Genomic DNA, 23534 nt, shown 5'->3' on the forward strand with positions numbered 1-23534 from the left:
ATATTAATTTAAGAAAAAAATAAGGATTTTGATTATATCATTTATATGAACGAATGAGGGAACAAAAACATTTATGATGGAAATACTGTCAGTGGGAAGAACTATCATGCTTAAATCTGATCCTTACTCTTAACAATAATGAATCTTAATTTCCCACAATCTTATCATTTGGCGTAAAAAAAGTAATTTGCTGCTCATTAAAAATCATAAAAAATGAAAGATATTACTGTCAGTAATCTAATTATAAAATAAATGATAAACCGTCAATTTTCCTCTAGTCTAGTTATTGTAGTTGTAAATTATATCGTTTTAAGACAGAAAGGTCGAGGGACCTTTGACCAGTGCGCTAGGAATAAAACACAAACGCACAGTTCTGGGTTTTATACCTCTAGTGCAGTGTCAAAGCTTCATAGCTATGGGTGCCACTTCTCAGTAAAGACGAATTCCGTTTTTTGAAGAAAAAAAAATCGTCACACAGATTTTCATCCTTCAATTAAAAGAGGTAAAACAAAACCCTAAAACTGGAAGGATGGAAGTCTGTATGCCGATTTTTTTTAAAGACTGAATTCTGTTTTAGCAGTATTGCCCAACACTGGCTAATAGCTACATATATGATCGGCCAGTGTCACCTGGCCCCATTGGCCAATACTGGGTCGAGTATCGGCCAATGCTGCAATAGAGATTGCTACCCGGTATTGGCCAATTTAGTTCGGCCGGTACTGGCCAATGCTGGCATCAAGTATTGCCCAATATTGTTAAAAAGTCAGCCGTTCGACGCTGGCCAACCCAACTTTAACCGATATTGGCCAAAACTCGCTCCGAGTATCTGCCAATACTGGGGAAAAATTACCGGCCAACATTAGCCAATTTTGATTTGCCAGTATTGGCCAATACTGGCAACGAGTATTGCCCAATACTGTAAAAAAGTTAGCCGTTTTACGCTGGCCGACCCAACTTTACCCGATATTGGCCAATCTACCAAACACCGTGGTTATGACATTGGCCGATACTGCTGTGCTGCTGGGGAAAATACAGCGACTATTTTAGTAAGTGTAACTGAAATTCGTAAAAACGCTAGTTTTTTTTTCTCCTAGGAGAAAAAATTTGTAAAAAAAAATTAAAAAATTGCTTTTAAGTTTACCCCCTAGTTACCAAGGAAAAAAAGGAAAAGTTTTACCGAGTTTAATTTTTGAAAACAATCGTTTTAAAAAGTGGGAAAATGAAAGGAATAAAACATTCACAACTAGAAAAAATGTGAAATTTATATTTTTGTATAAAAAAAGTTTCGTTAAGTTTCGTCGCGATCGTAAAAGATCGCAATTTTCGTAACGGTACCGTTTTTGTGAGTGCGATTTTTGTAAAGGATTAGTTTTTGCAATCGCGATTTCTGTTTCTCAACTACTTCTTTTTTTTAAAACTGTTTTTTAGTTCTTAATTTCTTTTATTTGTACTATACATTCATTTTTTAACGATAGCTAATTTTCTTTCGATCGGAAATATGAATGTGACGCTTCGAGCTCTTTTTATACAGTCAGTCTTTTACTGTTGTCTTTAATATTAACAGTCAGACAGTGAGAAAAATATACTAGAATGTGTCAGTGCTGGTTTCTCTAGTGTATTTATTCAGGGTTGGGCTAATATTTGAAAAATATTTTTTGAAGTTTTCCTTTTTAAAGGTTGTTAGGAGAAAAGTTAAATCACGAATGTCCCACTTCATGGCATTAAAATGATATAAATGCTTTTTTTAATTTTTAATAGGAGACTATTTTAGAAATTATTTTCTGTATCTGGTAACTATTTTGGACACTATTATTCATATTAAAGACAATAAAAGCAAATAATTTTAGTTGTGGAACTCGCCCCCTTCAGAAAATTTTGAAATTTTACAGTGGAAATGTTGGTTTTTAGTTGATTTCAGAGTGATTTTATTGTATTGTTTGCTGGAATGATGTGTAAGAACTTTATATTGTTTTTGAGGAAGTACATCACAATAGCCACATTTTTTGTCTTTATTAGCCATGGTTGTTTCAAAGAAAAAGAAAATTGTAATGTTATACCAATAAATACCAAATGTCAGAGTATAAAATTATTATATAATGCAGTACTGAAAATAATTAAAGGAATGTTTTTATTTGATTTATGTAATTAATTTATCATCTTTCTTTTTTTAATGGAGAAATACTTTTTAATTCGGATAGCACAATTCTCTCACACTGGCGATGTATGACGACCGGGTCACACAATAAGCTGCCTATTATTGTATTTTTGGGTTTGCTTTCAAGTAAATTAACTTGCATTTAGCTGTAGAAAAATATAAGTTGTTTTACAAAATTCCTGAGGAGAAATATATATTTTCTTCTGATAAAATATATTTCATTTCAATTTTCTTTGAAAATCGAACCAAAATTGTTGGGGATGCGGCGCACCCCCCCCCCCCCCCTGTAAATCCGCCTATGCAACGCAGCTAGTAAATAAATAATTACAAGAAAGTACATTTTCATATGGATGTCAGCATTGAAAATATCCCATGGACAAAACATATGAATTTATCTTAAAGAATAACATAAATAACCATTGAATAAAATTAATCTTACTCGTGAGATTGAAGTGATAATACGAAATTCTGGGCTTCATGTCCTTTGTTCCAAAGTCTAGGGACGAAAAAAGTCATTTTCTGCCATTTCTAACATTGATCGCACATCGTCTGCGATATGACTTGTTTAGTACTATATTAATAAACAAATGCAAATATCAGTCATTCATAAGTTATTCCTAAAACATTGCTATTCCACACTAATAACTAATAAGCAACCAACTTAACGAAGCCTAAAAAATGCAACGCCACGTGCAGCTCCTCTGAACCGACTGAATCGATGTGCTAGCAATGCGAGGGACGCTGGGTAGAAAGAACTGTGCCCTGAAAAATGTATCTATTAGGCCTATATTAATAGAAAACACGTGATCCGTGAGTATGACGTCACATGAATAAACCCCATTTTCAAATTATTATTTTTTTTTCGTTGACGGCAACTTGAACGGCAACCTGTTACTTTATTAACTGTAACCATGTAAAAAGTTAATTCCTGTTTGTTTTGAAACACCTCAACTCTTTACCTCAAAAATGTGCTTTTGCGATTTCGGATTATTTCGTCTTAAGACATATTGAAGCACATTTATCCCTTTGATATTTTTTTTAAAACATATATTCAAAATTAATGTTATTTAAAACATACAATTCTAAAGTTTTGTTCTTCTGCACTGCTTTTAAAAAACTGAAATGTCACAATGAGTATGCAACATTACATCATTGGAAGAAGCTTCGCATAATAAACAACAAAATCATGCCAAAAACGAGAACGATCCCAGACGAATTAAGAGAAATCAGGGTGAAAGCAAAAAATGCTTTAGTCGGAAAACCTCCCATTCCTCCTAGCGAAATGTATTTGTGTGTGCTTGGAAATGGAGCTTCCTCATCATGCAGAGCTGTGTTTTTAGTCACCGATCAAGGGAGGTAATACTTTTGATTATGAACTATTCCGAAAATGCTCAAAGTGTTTTTGTGCTCATTTAATAACTTAGTGCATTTTAATACTGATTGTTGTTGAGCCCAGAAAACTTTGTTGAAGTTTCAGGTTCTTTTTTTTTCTTATGTTTTGAAGTACAATGTAGCACATTGTGCTGTTAGTGACAATTGTGTTGTTTTTTATAAATGCCTGTAACCCAAAGTTTTGCATCGCTTTTAAAGAACTGAAACATTGAGAACCTTATTTTTGGATTTGCCAAATTTTCAGAAAACAAATTGGTGATTATGAATAAATATGATTACCTATTTAGTGTAACTTTTTCTAAATTGAGGGACATTTTGCTATGCAGATTTTTTGTGAAAACATGTTCTGTGGAATCTTATTTGCTGTCCGTTTCTTGCTCCATAGCCTGGCCTAAGACAGAATTACAAGCAACCACTGGCTTACTGGTTTTGACATCCAGACACTGCAGTTTCACCCTTGTTTTTGTCTCAACAGTCTAAAACAGTCATAACCAAGCTGGAGACAGCTGTTTTTTCATTAGAGCTGAATTTAAGCTAGTGGCTAAAATTAATTTATTGGATTTCAATTTTGAAATAGTTTTTGGGTAGAGCCACAGAACCACCCTGCTCTTTTTCACCCTAAAGTCCCCCGTACCTACCACTATTTGTGGCTCAACTAGTTGGATGGGACCCTGAAGACAGCTCTGATTTTTTGAACCAGACCAGAAACCAAGCAATCCTTGGTCTAGCACCCCCAGAGGGATTGATTCACTTGGAGGACTTTGTGACCACAAGCATATTTAACGTCCCCCCAGTCACCATTAATGAAGACGATGGATCTTTTATCCTGCCAGGATTGAACCCAAGACCCTTTGGTACAAGTCCGATGCCTTACCAATCAGGTCACCACGAACCGCCCTGCATGTAACATCATAGTACGGCTCAACTTGTAAAGTGAGGGTAAATTCTTAGGTTATAAGCTTATAAGTTTCCTCCTTATAACTGGGTTATTCCATATCAAATCGATCAAAGAAGTAAGCTTTTCAAGCTGACCCCTTCCAATTTTTCTAAAAAATTTTACAGAGATAGTGTTTGGTAATAAAAGTAAAAACCCAAATTTTTAAATTTTTAGTTTGAATATTCTTTGATTTATTCTTTAATTATTTTTGTATTTGATTATTTTTGTAATGATTCTTCTTTTTGATCATTACAAAAAATCAAATTTTGGTAGAAGGAGTAGCTTTTGAACACACATAACTTCTGATCTAATTGCACTACATGCAAAAAACTTGATACCAGTTTAAAGCTCTTAAAACATGCTTTAAGATGATATATTACATGATACAAAAATGCAATCTTAAATTTTAAAGGTCATTCAAAATTACCTTTGACCTTGAATATTTCCTAAAGTTATTATTTTAAAAATCTAAAATATATATATATTGTACACACTATTGTGTTCTTTATTTGCGCCAAGTTTTATGTTGGGACAATTAGGGGATAGGCTATAATTTAATGTTTCATGTAACGGATGTTTGACGTTAAATTGAAAAATAATGATATAGCAACATTTTGCAGATGATAAATTAGAAATGTATGACAATTTTAAAATTATATTTGCTCTTTTTAAAATATTGTCTGCAGATTGACTTACAAGAACGGGTTCCTATGGCATGTGTGTACAGTGGCGGATCCAGCCGATTGTTTTGGGAGGGGCCATCCGAAATTTTTGAACAAACTCCCCAGGACTGAATTTAGTTCCATGCCGCCCCTAGGCAAATTTGAAATCTGCCCCCCCCCCCCCTAAAAGAAGCAAAATATCCTTGACTTAAAAAAACGTAAAAAAGTGTTCCCCAGATTCAAACTCTCAAACTTATGAAGAAATGATGGCGTTTCACATTCTGAGGCGCCCCGATTACAGTGATCTCCCACAAAATTATTTATTCGGCAAATTTTGCTGACGATTCGACAAATACCATGATTGAAAAACATTTGAATTTCATAAGATGTGTGAAAGTAATCATTACTAAATTACCAGAAAAAATGGTCTCTGGAAAATGAAAGAATGTTAATATTTTACGTTCAAGAATAACAATTTAATTCAAAAAATGTGTATTATAATAGCAAATTTGCCGCCCCTGAAAAGTTTGCCACCCTAGGCAGCTGCCTACTCTGCCTATTGGGAAATTGGGCCCTGATAACTCCCCAGAAATTTTATTAAAATGAAGTTTTAAAAACTCAATTTTCGGGGTATCGAGACATTATTAGGTGAGGGGGTGGGTTTAGGAATCTCCCTCGAAAATGTTTCAAAATTTAAATTTTCGAGTAATTTTTAAAAATTAGGAAACTTAAAACGCATTTTGTCTATTTTTGATGATGTACGGAGAAAGGCCAGGACCCAAAATACTTTTTGAAAATAAAGCTTAGAAACCAAAATATTCTGTCAGTATACATTGAGAAGTTAGAAGAGGAGGGGTGCTCTTCTAGCTCTTCAGCTGTCCAGCCTAAAAATGTACCTTTAGGTAATGTTTGCTTACATTACAGGACGTGTGAAGGTGCTTAGAATCCTTCCTTCCTGGAAATATTTTGCCTTTGAGGCTCTAAAAATTCGATTTTTAACTATATTTATACATATTTTAGAAAGGGATGGAAGATTCGTGAGTTCCTCCGAAAAACCTCCTTTTAAAGCTAGCATCACGATATAAACTAGGGAAGGAAGAGGTCCTATCAAAACTCGTTTGTAATTGAAGTCCAAAAAAAATTCATTTAAGTTGCTTTTAAGCAAGTTAAGTGATAAGGACTGGATAAGCTAGTTTCCGTTGACACTTTTTCCAAATAAAAGACTTAAAATGCAGTTTTTTGCTACATATCAAGGCATTCGTAAAAGGACATGGGAAAAGGGGGTTCTCCTCCTAGTTTCGAAATTAAAGCCATAAAAACGAAAATTTAGGCTCTCTTTGGTCTTGTGAACAAAAGGTATACTCTGAGAACCGCAGCATTTAGAGATCGTCTAAGTGTCTGTAGTTGGAATCAAGAAATTGATGTAAAAGATGGAGAAAAATTTTGGAAAAAAAAAGTTTTGTTTTGAGGATAGGGATATAATTTTTCTCCCAATTAAGACCTAAACTTCTTTTTCAGCAAAATACAAGTGTTAAATTTTGTTATCTTCTCATAATATTTTTTTCTTTTTTTTTCTTAAAACAATTCCTACAATCACAAGGTTTTGGGAGGGGCCATGGCCCCCATGGCCCCCCCCCCTAGATCCGCCCCTGTGTGTGTATTGTGGAAGTCGGACTTCACACCAAATTACGGTACAGTTGGAAAAGTTAAGCAGCGCACCCCAAATTTCCAGCCTTTCTGGCACAAGACAAAAACAACAAAGGTTTTCATCCAGATGAGTTAATCAACTTTTTAGTTCATTCAATTCCTCTGGACATTGCCAAGTATTTGCTCTACACACGAGTAAATTTGTTGAGTTCACTCGGTTCAGTTTTAAAAGCACTGGGGTATTTTGAGAAGAAAAATTGAATCTACGAAGTTGCCTCGTGTGAAGATAATGGAATACCTCAGTCAACAAGTTAACAAGCAACTGTTTTGAAAAGTTGATTTAACTAACCGCTTCTTGTTTATAAAGTCCTAATAGAATGCTACAAGTAATGAAGTTCTTTTTGAACTTTCTTTACTTAAACATGTGATTGCATTGCAGTTTTAGCCTGTTGTAACAGGGCGTAAAACTGGTCAGTACAAGTCAGTATTCTTCATCTTTGTCAGTTTTTTCAAAATTTAGTCAAGTCGGTAGGTTTTTGCAAATTTGCCGAAGAATTCATTTTAAGAAAAATATTGGCAGTGATATTTTTCCTGTTTTCCTTATAACTTTATAAAATGTTAAAAAAATGAGACATTGCCAATACTGCAACCTAATTTTGCCAGCCTGGTTTGGCTATTTTGCAGGTATTTTTGAGAAACATAAAATGTTTTAATGTTAATGCTGATTTAAATCCTTTACAAAGAGTAGGAGTATGTCAAAGATTTTTTTTAGATTTAATTTTATTTAATATACCGTCAGTAGATAAAGGGTTAATTGAAATAGTTTTTTGTAGATTTAACAGCATTGACATGCAGTACGTGGTAAATAAGGGGTGATTTCTTAAAAAAATTTGTTCATCAAATTGATTTTTTTTCCCAATTTTTGTCCCAAATGTAACAAAGAAAGAAGTAAATGACATATTTTTTTTTTGTACTTTTCTCAAAAAAGACGAAATATATGTTTATACTTCTTTTACATATCTCGTAGCTTTAATTGTGTTGATTGTGATACATTTGAATTCTGTTTCAACCCAATGTTTCTTATTTACAATTAAAAGTCTTCTGAACATGATATGCTTGTTCTCAGTTTTACTAAAAAGTTGTCAGACTTCTATTTAGGCTTTTTAGTTTTTTTCTCTGCCTCAAGCGCTCATCATTACAGTGGCGCAGCCACGGGAGAGGTTTGGGGTTAAAACCCCTCCCAGAACACAAGCACATTCATTTCCTCCATTAAAATCAATGGAAAAAAGCAGAGTACAGTGTGGTCTCGACTTACGAGAGGGATGCGTTCCAAAACCCCTCGCGTAAGACGAAATTTCGTGTTGTGAAAAAGGCTATGTATACGACTTTTTGATATGCATAAAACTATCTTTACATAAAACTATCATAAAGCTTTAAACTATTTCTTAAGTATATGTCAACGTTTTCCACATAAAGAACTGAATTCATACTGCATTTAAACGAAAAAGAACTCTATTCAATATAAAATACTGTTATGATGCACAAAACCAAAATGCGATCAGTATTTAGTCGGTATTCGTCAGTATTTTCTAAATTTTTGGTCAGTAAAGTCAGTATTTTTGTCCCTCCAAACAGTTTTACCCCCTGTTGTAAGCAAAGGCGACTGAAACTTTTAATTTTTAGGAGGTCTGAAATTCTTAATTTGTTGAATAAAACTTTAAATTTTGCCGAATGATCATAATTTTGCCAGAAAGAACTCCAAATTTTGCCTAATGATGTTAATTTTGCTGAAGCATCAGATAAAATTTGTTGAATAAGGACATTTTTGGAAGCTTATATTGATCTCCCATGACCTTTCTTGGGGCGCACCTAGTTGTAATCCTTTTCATCTGCCATAACATTGTGCATGAAGACTTGAGACCAGTTTTTACTCAAGTGCAGAAACTGGAAGGAGATATAAAATTGCAGTTAGAAGCAGAAAGCAACCTAGCAAAGCATTGGCAAGAAGAAGTATATAACTGTTAAGTCAAGTTTGACTGCATGGATAACTTGTATAATTATTTTATGTAGTGTACTAATTGTACATCACGTTGAATGAATTTTTCATTTTTCTAATGTTGTATTATCAGCATAATTATGATACATTTGGGCACACATATTTGACTTTCAATTGATGGCAATTGATTTTTGGCCACTTTGAGTAATATTAGAGTTTAAATTATACATGATCCCATTGTTGTCCCAAAATGAAATATGGCTCAAATAAAGAAAATAACAGTTCATACAAAATATTTTTTTTTTTTCAGATATTTAAAATTATAACTTTTGGAAATACTCAAGATCAAAGGTAATTCAAATGTCCTTCAAAATGAAAAATTGTTAAATTATGCGTGACTCCAGTGTTATCACAACATGAAACTTGGCACAAATAATGAAAATAACTGTATACAAAATATAATTTTTCAGATTTTTAAATTTATAATTTTTGGAAATACTCCAGGTCAAAGGTCAATTCAAATGACCTTCAAAATGAAAAAGTGTTAAATTATGCATGACTTCAGTGTTGTCCCAAAATGAAATTGGGCACAAATAAAGAAAATAACAGTTTATACAAAATATATTTTTTTCAGATTTTTAAAATTGTAACTTTTGGACGTACTTAAGGTCAATGCAAATGACCTTCAGAATGAGAAATTGAATTTTTGTATCATGTAATATGTCATTTTATAAGCTCTTAATGTAAACTTTCAAAATATATAAAGTTCAAGTTTTTAGCTTTATTTATTCCAGAGTTTTGGTCAGGCAAGTATGAGCTAGTGGAACAAAACGTTAAAATTTTGACCCCTTATATCTGAAAAACTACAACAGCTAGAGGGTCAAAATTTGTTTTTTTCATACCACTTAGTAAATGGGTGTGTACCTGCATAATATTGTTATAATCTGTGAGCACTCACTTTTTAGGTGTGTGAGTTGACATGGAATGACCCAACTGGGGCTGAGCAGGCTGTGGCAGAATTGTAAACAAACACTGAGGGATTTGAAGTTTCCCTGTCATAATATATTATCTTTAAAATTCAGCTCTCATTTATTAGTTTGGTAATAATTATCATTTTCATCGCAGATTTTTTTAAATTGTTTTTTGCATATTTCAGATACCTCTTTAACTGTGGTGAAGGAACACAAAGATTATCCCATGAATACAGGTGGGTGAATATAACAACTGTTAAAGATTCTTCAAATTTACTTTCAACTGAAATGGTTTGTCTTTACTGATTGTAAAATCTGAATGTTTACTTTGTTTGTATCTTTACTGTAGATTGAAATTATCAAAGTTGGACCATTTGTTCTTTACTTATAAAAGTTGGGACAATTTTGGAGGGTTATTAGGTAAGTGGGCAAATGTGACATTATTTATGCTTGTCTTGTAGTTCATTAGCAGACCTCAACTTTAATCTGAGGTCATTCCACCATCACGTGCAGCCCAAAAAGATGCTTAAATTTCATTAAAATTTTGTTTCATCTCTTAATATTTTAATTGAACTGGGGTAAACAGATTTTTTAATCTGCCTTTGATACAAAGATACTCCTGACATAGTTACCGTATGATCCCGCGTTATCCGACATGCCGCAAAATTAGGGGGCCACCAGATTTTCAATAACACTTGCCTGGTCCTTTCCTGCATGCCGGAAAAATCGAGGTTAAGAAAAAAATTAATACTACCTATAAAAAATATAGGTTTTAGCTTAAAAATGAATATAAGTTCTTTTCATATCTTATTAGTATTAACAAAAAGTTTAATTTTGTAAAAATATTTATTAACAATGTCGTTTGTTATTTTAACAAGAAAAGTATTGTTTAATAACAAATAATTTTATAAAATTTAAATTAAAACTAAGTAAGGAAACATTTAAGTAATAAGTTACTGCTCCTGAACCAGTGCTAAAGAATTTATCATAGCTATTCAATAAACAAAAATTAAACTTACCTCTTTAAAAGGAACCTAAAATAGTTTATTTAAAAAAAAATTGAACAAATCGCAGTAACGATGATTGTTACTGAATTGATTATTTTATTGGCATGTAGTTAAATCCATTAATAATGACCTACCTTAAATAGCAAGCACATATTATGTGCAATACACTTTTTTTTTTTTTTTGGAAGAAGGTTACTTTCGGTATTTATTTATTTATTTTCCTTACAGTGGTTTGCTTTCTGATCGGAACTGAATGGGGAAATTTACTTTTGCTTTGCTGCAAAATAAACCTCAAATTATCTGGCATGCCAGAAAATTTGAATTTCCTGGCATGCTGGTCAACCTTGCTTTTTTCCCGCATGCCAGATAATGCGGGGTAATACGGTATATTTTTATTAAACAATTTAAAATTTAATTTATTTGCATGCATCACTTGCGGGACATCCAAAGTCAACCTCTTGTAACTTGCTTATGCATTAGTTAATATTTTTGCTCTATTCATGTAAATAAATTGTAGATTTTGAGAGCAAAGGTTGTAGTGTATAGGAAACATATCTCATTTTTTGAGAAACAGTAGTTTAAACCATTGTAAAAAAAATATATACAGTAGAACCCCTCAATAAGGAACACTAAGGGGACTGGACAATCTGTCCCTTAAGCAGAGGTGTCCCTTCTTCGGAGGTAGATGAATTCACGCATGTTGTGTAAACTTAGTATAATTTCATAATAAATGTAAACTAATGATATTTTAAGATTAATTATTGAAAATATTTCTAAAATTCAGAATTATTCAAACTAAAAAAAAAAAAATTAAAATTGTATCACAAATTTTGTGGTATCAAAGTTTTGTAACTGATTTTCATGAATTACGATTTTGAGTTATTGTGTCACATGGATTTTTTTGATGTCATGTAATTTGAAATGCAAAAAAAACAGTGATCATATTTCAAGTTTTCTGTACAAAACTTTTCATGGGCGGCACACTTTTCTGTTCAGGCTTAGCACATTTGAAAAGAAATGATGAGAGGAAAAGCATGAATGTAGGCCTCAGCAAGAATTTTAGAATACTTATTTGTTTACTTGCCTGTTGATCTCAAGACAAACTTTTATTAGTTAATTTTTGAAAAAAAAAAAAGGAACCTTGAATTCCTGTGAATTCGATATTCCTAATCGATATAATTTAATTTGATGAAATTTATGCATAAGCTTTTTGTAATTTTTCTTTGTGGCTGTCCCTTGAAGGAGGTACTACTGTGTATGTATATATATATATATATATATATATATATATATATATATATATATATATATATATATATATATATATATATATATATATATATATATATATATATATATATTAGCATTCCCGCACCCGGCATTGCTCGGGTAATGGAATTAGCAGGGGTTCACAGTGCTTGGTGCACCTAGTTTCGAAAATCCCCTATAATAATTACTTATTACCTATAATTTTTTGCAATTTTGAGAGGATCCCGGGACTCTGGACTCCATATATATATGCCCTTGTCCTTAACCGATCTTCAACTGTTATTAACGATTTTTTTAAAGTATTGATTATCTTTGCAAACACAAGCCATCCACATTTTATTGTTATACCTATGTTTAAGCAAGAACTTCTTTGTATACAACATTTTTAGTTTTTTTTTTCCTGGTGCTAAAACTATTAAGCTGCTTGATGAACTGATGTTGGAGTAAGCTACATAAAATCGGCCGTGTGAAAAAAAAGTCTTCTCCAAAATAGATCCCTGCTACTTTTAATGTCTGTCCTTCTGACTTATTAACGGTTATTGCAAAGCAAACTTTTACAGGAAACTGCACACTTCTAAATTCAAAAGAATAGTTCACCTGTGATCAGGCTTGGAGTAATCGCCGATTACGTAATCGTAATCTGCGTAATCGATTACATTTTTGTGTAATTGTAATCATAATCATAATCTATAAATGGGAGACTCGTAATCTCGTAATCGTAATTTTAATCAAGTGTTTCTTGCATAATCGTAATTGTAATCTAAGTTTAGATAATCGTAATTTTGTTCCGTAATCGTGTAATCCCAACTTGCTGAAAGTGAAAACTTTCAAGTTGCGTTTCTACAATGCTATGCAGACGATGGGATCTGGACTGAGGAAAAGATAAGACTTCAACAGAAACGTACAAAGGACTAGAGAGCAGAGCCTTTAGGCCCTGCTGTTAAAAGGGCTCGTTGGCGAAGGGTCATAAACATGCCGCATCTTAGTGGGTTTTGTACCCTGTAGGTGTCATTGACAGGAACGCGTCCCCAAGTTGGATTGGTCATCAATTTTCCTTTTCATCTGTGAATCACAGACAAACAAGTGGAGCTACCGCCTCGGAAAGAGAACAATATCAACAGTGCCGTACAAGCACATGTTTTCGTTTCGACAAAGTTCTAAAAAAAAAGTTTTATGCCTTTGGTGGGTTTTTTTTTTTTACTTTCATTGGCGGAAGAGGAGGAATTTTGTCAAAAGAAGAGCGAATTTGGATTTGCACTTCAGTGCTCATTCACACTCACTATCTTAGCGGTTCTTTGACTTTTTTGTGATGATTGACCAGAGTGATTGAAAAATCACTCTGGTAAGTGATTTTTCAAAATATTTTCACATCTAATTTAATCTTAAATTTATGCTTTATATTTCAATGCTGATACTTTTTAATAGGTATATAAGAGAAAAAAGTTTGCATTTAAAGAATTTAAAAACATTTGTTTTAACCTTTGTAAAAACATTTGCTTTTGAAAAATATCATTATAAAATGCTTATGCATGTGGGGGAAAAAATAATGCCTGGAAATCATAGCAAAATTTACTATACTCATTTTTACTTTTTAAAGTGCTTTACAATTATATTGCTTTAAGAGTGTTCAAGCACTATCTTGAGGACCTCCTGACCAAAAATTTGCAATACTCTAATACGACAGTAAAAAAACTGTTGTCAGCACTAACTTCTTCTAGAATGAGTCACTATGAAGAATCGGAAGCATTTCAAGTGGCTTCATTTTTAGACCCAAGGCTCAAATGCAACTGGTACGATTCAAGCACAAAAAATAAAATAAAAGAAATTATCGAGGAAGAAATAATGTCTAACAAAGACTGTCATAACATTTGCACTGAATCAGAAGATAAGGACATAAAAGATGTGTCACCAAAACAGCCTGCAAAAAAAAAAAGGGAAATTGTTCGCATTTTTAGAAAAACCAGCCAGCACTTACAAAAATAATAATTCTTTAATACAGGAGAAAATCGGAAGCGAAATAAATGCGTATGAAACTATCGTACCAAATGGGCATAATATTGATCCCCTATAATACTGGGGATCCAATATTCATGTATACCCATTACTGAGCAAAATTGCTCCCAAGTACTTGTCAATTTGTGCATCATCTGCACCTGTTGAGCGGTTATTCAGTATTGCCTGAAAGTTTTATACCTTACAGAGAATGAGGATGAAACATGATACATTTAAAGCATTGGTATTATTAAAATGCAATAAAAAATTGTCTTGATTGCAGTATTTATTTTGAACATTTATTTTCCTATCATTTATTTATACTATTTGAATATATTTTAATACTATGCATGTTTTGCAAAATTAAATACATAGGTTTTTTTTTTTTTTTTTTTTCAAAAATAGGTTGAATTAAATAATATTATAGCAAATTGTAGAGAATAGAATGTGGAAATATAGTACATAAATTTTAGAAACTGTATTGGTTGCATGAAAAATAATAATGAAAATTTAAATCATGTACAAAATGCATTATAATGTGGCAAGTCATTTGGATATGGGACACCTAATTACCTGTGCAGGATATATGGTCAAAATAGTTATGTAGCATTTAAAAGCACAATCAAAAATCATAATTTTTTAACTATGACATTGTTGCCGCAAAATAATAATTAGAATAATATAGTATATGTGTGCATGTATTTTCCTCTCACGAGTCTGTAATCGTAATCAAAATCGTAATCGGCACATCGTAATTGTAATCGATTACATTTTTGACATAATCTAATCGTTGCTGTAATCGTAATTACGTTTTGGCAGAGGATTATAATCGTAATCATAATTGTAATCTCCTATTTTTCGAGCTGGTAATCATAATCGTAATCGATTACATTTTCTCGTAATCAACTCCAAGCCTGCCTGTGATGATGTTCTTAAAAACTTTGCTTCTAGTTTTGAAAAAATGAAAGCAAAAGACAGAAACATTATTATTTGACTTGAGAAAAGCCTCGAAGAATCACGTGAGAAACAAAAACTGTATCAAATTTAAAAATTCACTTTCGACCAAAAGTTGAGATGAAGTACTGAATAATGATTTGAATGGAGGAAAGCCTCCAAAAATAAGGGAATTAAATTTCAATGACAGGTTTTAATTTCACTGAAATTAAGGGGTTTTAATTAATTTCTCCTAAAATAATTGATATTTCGAAAAAAACTTTCTTAGTGGATACTTTCATAATCATGTGAACATGCCTGCCAAATTTCAAGTCTGAGGCTTCAGAAGTATTGGCTGTGTGTTGATATATATATATATATATATATATATATATATATATATATATATATATGTTATCTCAGGACATTTATTTATATATATATATATATATATATATATATATATATATATATATATATATATATATATAATATTTTTTTGTGCTGATAAAAGATGCAATTCGGTATCTTGAATTACATACCTGCAAGATATATACACTAAGTGTAGGGCTGAAATAAGCTCTTAACTATTGTAATTTTAATTTATTTTTTTCTTTCATGAGGATGGTAGTTAAAAAATAAATTTCATACATTATAATTTTTCCCAAAAATATATTACTTATGCTGTAAATGTTCACATAAAAATCATTAGAGTTTTATTTTCAGGTTTATCTTTAACTGTGCAGGACATTGGAGTGCCTGAAATAAATATACATGGGCCACCAGGCATTGTATGTATACGTAACCCATTTTCAAATTTGAAATCTAATACACAAAGTCATTAGGTTTAAATTCACTCTTGGTTGTAAGTTTTTATATTAATGAAGTGATTGAATTGAAAATGAGAACAATGAATTTTTTATAGCATGTTTATTATTATTATTAATATAAAGCTTTAATTTTGAAAGCTTTATATGCTACTGACTTCCTAAATAAAGTCCAAATAATATTAATAACAATTAGAAGGTGCTATAAAAAGGGCTGAACCCACGAGTAATGCCACCCCCTCCCCCAATACCAGAGATGCCCCAAAAGAGAAAAATACCAATAGTGCAGTCTGTACATTGACCCCTTCCCACCTCATGTAAGCACCAATGCTTTTAATGAACTGAAATCAATGCTTGAACTAAAAAATTTTACATCTGGACCTGGAGTTATAATAACACCTGGTGTTAGATTCCAAGTCTCAAAATAAAACCAAAAATACATTTTCTGTAAACAGTGTATTTAATGATGAAATTTTTTAGTGAATTTAAAAAAAAAAACGATACACATGCACCACAAGATTATTTATTTATTTGTTTTCATTATTCTTATTAGGGTAACGGCACCAGTAACAGACATGCTTAAGACATTGCTCTCAGGTTAACTCAATTTTCTGAGCCCTTTAATGGATTTAGACTTTTAAAGCTATTTTTCTCTCATTCAACAACATCTCATCTAATGTTCAACTGCTTCTGGGTCCTCTGATTTAGTTAATTCTATTTTTATTTGCTGAATTTCGAAAAAAAAAAGGTCTGACCCCCAGTAACAGACACCGACAATTGTGATGGTAACCAGTAATAGTAGGATGAGGAAAGGAGATAGAGGGGTAGGATGGGTAATAGACAGAATTCCGCTTTTCTCTTCAAAATGTGCAAAAGTTCTTTATTTTTAGATCTAAAACCTTATTAAACTCAAATGAACATGAAACACCGGCAGACCTAGTGGTGGCTGTTTATAACCTTCCACCACTTCCTCCTAAATACCAACTGGCTTATAAAATTACCTCTGACAACACTAGATGGTTGCACCGTATTCATGGGTCGCAGTAACACCAGTGTTACCCGCCTAAAACTATTATTATTTAAATCCAAGCTTACGACTGTCTATTACTGGTGATGTTATTATTATTATTTTTTTTAATGTTAAAATTGAGAAAATGCTTCTCACTTTCCCTTCTTGTGAATTACAGATTGGGATGAATTGGAGAGTCAGAAAAGGTTTTCAATGTTGTCTAAAGTTTTGAGCCAAAAACATTTTAAGTTTTCAAAATCTGGGCATCAAATAAAATGCACTTAACTGCAGCTTATTTCAAACACTGATTGGTGCAAAAATTTGTTATTGTATTCACTTTATTTACTTATTTTTATGTTTTTAAAGTAGTGTCCAATCTGAGAATAAAATTTGAAGTTTAAACATATAGTCATGTGAACAGATTAAAGTTAAAAACTGCTTGCATTTATGAATGATTAATTTTATGCATTGTAACAAAGATCATTTGTTCTTTCTCAATAGGATATGCTGTTTGAAAATTCCCAGTCATTTGTTTTAGCTAAAGATATAAAAATAGGTGAGAACATCAATTATATATTTGATTTATTGTGAAATTGTACAACTTAAACTAAATATGAATCTTATTAGCTCATGTGCTGTTTCTTTGTCTTGTATGATTTGTTTTTCTTTGCACTTTTTCCATTGGGATTTTATGATTCTATAAGGTTTTGTCTTGTGTTAGCTATCTTAGCTCTCCACAAACCATAGTGTTTGTATAAAAATGTATCCTCATTGCTCACTCAAAACTTTCATTATGGCTTTGAAAGAAAAAAAAAGATGAATGAACCTTGCAGAGAAGGGAGGGGGGTGTTATTGACCTTTTGTGTGATAAAACTTTGTATATTTTCAGATTTTATTAGTATCTTGAGTTGATGTCTGCAGTTATTGTTTTAAAGTTATGAGTAAAAATTAATTTGTATCATTCATAATTTTGGGTTGGGTGATAACATTTCTCCCTTATGTGCTAATGGTTTTTTTAATGTTTTTTATTGTAAAAAACATTCAACAAATCCTTTTTTGTGCAGTCTCTACGCCGAAAGTTTTTCTGCCAAACTTTGTTCAAAAAAATTCACCTGCTAGAAAAGACTTATAAAGCATTCAAATTTCCCCTTAGACTGTGTAGTTTACCTTTCTTTTTAATATTAAAGTTTAAACAAATAGTTGTTTTAATCAAAATTGAAGCATAAGAGAGAGGTGTCCTTGCCAAGAGCTTGCAACCACAAAAACAACTCAATTCAAATAGGGTTATTCACTCAAAAGTTATTAGGCAGTGCCGGGTAACTTTCATTCAATTTTTCAGTTTTCAATATACTGAAATAATTTATCAAATTTTTACTTCTATTTGTTCTTAATCATATGTTAAAGAGATCTTAAAGTTTTCTCATGTTATTAAAAACTTTTGCAAAAAAGCAGACTACAAACATATTCTCACTATATAAAAAATGTATATATATTAGCAGAGGGGGTACCCACACGGTACCCCCCCCTCTCCCGATGTTAAATGATTTTTTTTTAAACTAAAATGCATGCACACATTTTAGCCGCTTGCGACAACCAGCTTTTTCGCCTTTTTTAAGTCATTTGCCTTTCGGTTTCACTTACTTTTCATTTCCCTTTTATGACAGGTTCGCCGCCTACAGCAGCTGTTTAAATAAATTAAGCATTATCATTAATTTATCTATATCTATCTTTTTCGATATTAATTTGTATAAAATACTTTCTACACCTGTTTAAAGTTGCATTTTGTGTCATTCACCTTTTTACGGCAAAATTGCCGCCTTCTACGGCTATCTACCTATACGATTTCTATTTTTTTTTATCTGTCTCTAATTATTTTAACCTTCTTGCCCATTCCCTAATCTAAACAAAGATCATTCAAAAAACTGTGCTTTATTCATTTAATTAAATAGCACAAAAGAAGCTCTCGCCTTGTTCCCCATAGTGTGCAAAAAATAGCATTTGCAAAAAAAAAAAAAAAAACCTTCATTATTTTAATTGAATTAAATGCACACAAATGTGTAACGTAACATAAAACTGATACAGTAAAACGTCCAGTGGGAGGATGGAGGGGTGAAAAAAGAAAGGAATAAAATCTCTAAATTTAAAAAAAAAAGTAAAGAAAAAAGCAAGCACTACTGTTAGCAATAGCAACAACAAAAAAAAAAAAAGAGATAAGCATTGTAGCGATTAAGATTTAATTCCTCAATATTGAATAAAAAACCAGGTTATGAGGTCAGTAGCATACGCATCAGCAGAATGAAGGAAGAATTTTTTTCGACCACCGATGCTTGTGAAGATATGATGTGTTGCTCTGCATTTAAAGAGTTGTTTAAAAAACACTATTTCATATTTTTGAAAACTTTTTTTCTGAAGAGGGAGAAATGTTTTCACTATTACATACTTAATTTTCAGAAAGGAATCAACTATACTTTTTGAAGGATGAGTTTAGAAAAAAAGTATACCTAGAAAACAATACAAAATAAAGGTTTTTTCAAAAATTCATAAAAAGGCAAAAATTGGTTTATCTTTAAAAAATTTTCAGTCATCTTATTCAAAATTAAATTCCTTACTCAAAAAAGATTTGTCTGGCACGATTGGTTGGGGGTTCTATGAGGTAAAAAGTGCTAAAAATCACATAAAACATTTAATTATGAACAAACATATGTATTTTATGTATTCAGATGTATAATGTATATTATATATTCAGATTCCTGGGAACACCAATCCCCATTGCACGTCCCATGAAACTGTTGCTGAAATTTTGTCATAAAGTCATGCACATTTCAAAAGATTTTGTTTGTCAAAAGATGTTTTGTTACCTTACCTCTTCAGCGCCAGTTACATACTTGTCAAATGTCACACTATTATAAATCTTTCTATGAAAGGTATTTGAGTGATTTTGATATGTGCTAAGCTTGTTTGTGCTCAGATGCTACTGTGATGCACAACTAGTGATGTAAAATACCCGGGTATTTATTTTTAGGGGTAAATACCCTGGGTATATACCCAGGTAAATACCCAAAATGGGTATTTACCCCGGTATTTATTTCAAAAATATATATTCAACTAAAATACTTTTCTGTATGTATTCCACTATGTATATATACAGGGTATATTCCAAAAGTAATTTTTTTTAAGTAATTTTTTGAACAGATTTGCACAAACACTCAAAATTCTTCAAAGTAATGTCCTTGGGCTTCTGTACATTTCTTCCATCTCCTCTGCCATGACTGGTATGTGCTCTGAAAGGTGTTTTTGGGGACCTCCCCTTAGGTCTTCGTCGTGGCTGATTGGATCTCTTCTAGGGTTGAAAAATGGGTTCAGGTCTGCCTTAATCCAAAGGAACAAAAAGAAGTCTGTCCGGGGCGACGTCAGGACTATAGGGGGCTGGGACAGCGTTTTCACCTGGTGTTTAGCCAGGAACTCGCGGATTCGCAGCGCGTTATGGCAAGGTGCTTCGGCAGGAACTTGCCTCACACTTTTCTCATCGCTAAATCTTGAGTAATGCAAAACACAGCACTAGACAACATGTTCAGTTCATTTGCAACCATCTTGATAGTCAATCAAGGGTCAGAGTCCAACAATTTAAGAACACGAACCACATTGTCGTCGGTTTTGATGTTTGACGGCCGCCTAGATCGTTGTTCATCATGAACCTTTTCCCGGCTCTCTTTAGAGGTCTTTAACCACCTCAAAACTTGTGAATGAGACAAAGAAGAATCCTTGTAAGCCTCACGAATCATTTTGTTAGTCTCCTCAAGAGAATTTGTTGGTTAAGCAACAAAACTTAATCGCAAACCATTTTTCCCGTGACAGGATTGATGCCCAGAGGTTAACATTAACTTACGTCCGGCCGCTTCCACAGCTCAGAGAACCCTGAGACTGGTTTTCCGGAAAACCTTAGGGTCCCCCTCACCTAAACCAATTAGTTCGATTATACTCCGACCAATAAAAACGGCCTGGAAAAAAACATTGCATTACTTTCAGAATACACCTAGTATAACCAACCATATACAAAACAATAAATTTTTGCCCAAAAATTGTATTTTGAAGAAAAATTATTGTGTGAAACAACTTAGAAATCTAATATGATATTCACATTAATTGTGTTGGATATGCCCAATCAATGTTGATAGCCAAATTTCATTTATAAAAAGCCATTCTACAAAAAGTAAAAAGCTTAACTGGTTACAAAAAAAAAAGCAAATATCTTCTCTAATTATGACATCGTAAAGAAAATATTCTTTGGTTCACGATATGTTTCTTTCATAATTTCATCAAGTCTTTCAATAAAAAAATTATAAACTGTGTAATACATGTGTATGTATCAGTTTTACCAATTGTTTCATATTTAGATTTTTTAAAAAAAATCCCATTCACTTTTTGCATATTTTTTGTAAAATACCCAGTTTTTGGGTATTTACCCAGGTCCTGGGTAAATACCCAAAACATATTTACCTACCCACTGGGTATTTACCCGATCCACATCACTATGCACAACTGTGTAAGTAGTAGTAAAATATTTGAAAAGCGAAGAATGTATTACAAAAGCTTGAATGATCAAATGTTGTCCATAAAAGAAATAACGATTAAGGAATATATCATTCTGTTGCTGAAAGAGTTAATTGTAACTTTTTTTTCACAGTAATGAAAAATTTCAAGGAGCCTTTTGTTGATAACTGTATGGAGGTTAATTACATTCCAATTTTTCCTGAAAACCATAAAATGGAAATGAAACACTCACCTGCATCGAGTGTTTCTTCTGAGGATGAGCTTGAAAAACATGATAATGTATCAGATAGAAGTAGGTTTTCAAAGGTTCTTTTTTTTTTTTTGCTTTTATTGAATTAAATTTCTTAATTTTGCAAACTTCTTATAACCTTTGCACATTTTTTAATATGAAGTGCCTAAAATTCTAAGGCAATGTATTTCAAAGAATAGTACATTATGATGCTTGAGTTTTGGACTTGGGCAGTTGTATATAAGACTGCATCAGGAGTGAAATGTCCCAGAGCTAACTCAAAATTATGTTGTATTTTAACCGATGAATCCCAGAATTCTTGTGTTTTTAAAATATTTGATTCAAAATGAATATAAATGTTGATGTTGGGATTCATACGTAAAGCTCTCAATTAAGAATAATTTATCTTATGAAATAACAAAGCTGCTATTCAAAACACAGCAACTGGTAATTTCAAATGCAGAAAGTAAGAAGGATTGCAAGTGAGAGCATGCAGATTAACAAAAGAAGTAAAATTCTTCCCTGAACATCTTTAGACAAAAGTAGCTGCTATTGCAAAATGTGGTGGGAAATTCTCTGACTGTGAATGTTTTTATATTTTTCATGCTCAATAAAAGTGCTTATATTTTAACAGAACATCTTTGCCATAATTTGTTAACAAACATCCAAAATGGCCACTAATAAAGGTTATTAATTTTGAGAGAAGGCTAAAATTTTTGAGACTCCTTGAATACACACACACCTGTTCTGTTCCTGCTCTATTTAGATGTAGGGGGATCAGGGACTTTTGGTCTTTTCATCTCTGCTTCTTTAAAAGACTAGTGCTATGGTTGCAAAAGAAGCAAAATTCAAAATAAGGTATCAATTGCTTTGTATTCTCTCTCAACCCATGAGAGATGAACTATTTTTTTCATTTTCTAGTCATTTGGAGTTTTAAATGGCTGAGAAAAATTGTGAATGTCTGTTATCCTAAATTCTGATTAAGCTTTTAACTGACCAGTTTTTCAAAACTTAATGAACTTTGTGCCTCTGCATTCAACCATTTTTATTTTACAATTTATGCACTCATTGATGGATGTAAATGTTACAACATTGTATTAATTGCTTTGTATATTTTATTTGCTTATTGTACAGGAGCGAAAAAGATTCGTTCAAGCCATGAGAAATTACCTGACATGGTGATGTGCTATGCATGCAAGGTAAAGTACTGGCCCGCCGGGCAACCAACCTTATTACCAATGCACCCCTGCGCCAGAATTTTTCTTGTTCAAAAAAGGTTCTTTGCAAAAAAAAAAAAAAAAAATCCTTTTTTTTCTACGACTTAAAAAATATTTTTTCCCTTTAACTGTCGATTTTTCTACTCTATTCCTGACACCTTGAAATTCTTCAGGCAAAGGTTTTATGGCAATAAAAGCCTTTCAGTTAATCACTGAGGAACCTCGTTAGTACTATGCTTTGGGTATTTTTTACATAATTTTTTGGTGAACCTTCGCAGAGTTCACACATTTGCTCCGTCATAATGTAAGTTGGGGAGCTGTATGGGGTAAGTTAGCGAATACAGAAAAACTCAAAATAGACACAGAAAATTTCTTATAAAGTCTCAATAATGCTGTAAATAAGCAAGTAAAACTTACCAATGAATGAAAAAAAGCGAAATTAGTGCTGTAATTGCTTTAAAATTAGGTCAATTACATCATATAAAAGGTTTAACTTTTATTTTTGAAGTAAATGCTGAAAAATGCAAAAGTTATGTTAAATGAACTATTTTATTTGACTCCTTTCTTCTTTTTCATGTTTCTTTTGGGTTTACATTCCTTTTTTCTTGAATTTAGAAATTTCTTGTATGTTTTGTGATATTTTTCGTTTTTCTGCTGCGATTCTTTCTTCCTGAAGAGCCTTTATGACTGGAGTGTAAAAGAATATTGCTGTAGACCTCTTTCGCTTCCATCCTTTTTCG

At 32.2% G+C, this 23534-nt stretch overlaps 1 protein-coding gene across 1 annotated transcript in view; it reads left to right on the forward strand.

Annotated features, from left to right (window-relative positions):
• The first annotated feature begins 3129 nt into the window (after positions 1-3129).
• Positions 3130-23534, forward strand: part of LOC129234497 (ribonuclease Z, mitochondrial-like) — a 69919-nt gene continuing 49514 nt past the window's right edge. The window contains exons 1-7 of the mRNA XM_054868497.1: positions 3130-3511; positions 9946-9996; positions 10110-10180; positions 15688-15752; positions 17299-17353; positions 21482-21640; positions 22712-22776. Of these exons, the coding sequence (XP_054724472.1) occupies positions 3216-3511; positions 9946-9996; positions 10110-10180; positions 15688-15752; positions 17299-17353; positions 21482-21640; positions 22712-22776 (762 nt within the window). The 5' untranslated portion in view covers positions 3130-3215. The remainder of the gene's footprint in view (positions 3512-9945; positions 9997-10109; positions 10181-15687; positions 15753-17298; positions 17354-21481; positions 21641-22711; positions 22777-23534) is intronic.

The sequence above is a fragment of the Uloborus diversus genome, chromosome 1, assembly GCF_026930045.1.
Source record: "Uloborus diversus isolate 005 chromosome 1, Udiv.v.3.1, whole genome shotgun sequence".
Taxonomy (NCBI): domain Eukaryota; kingdom Metazoa; phylum Arthropoda; class Arachnida; order Araneae; family Uloboridae; genus Uloborus; species Uloborus diversus.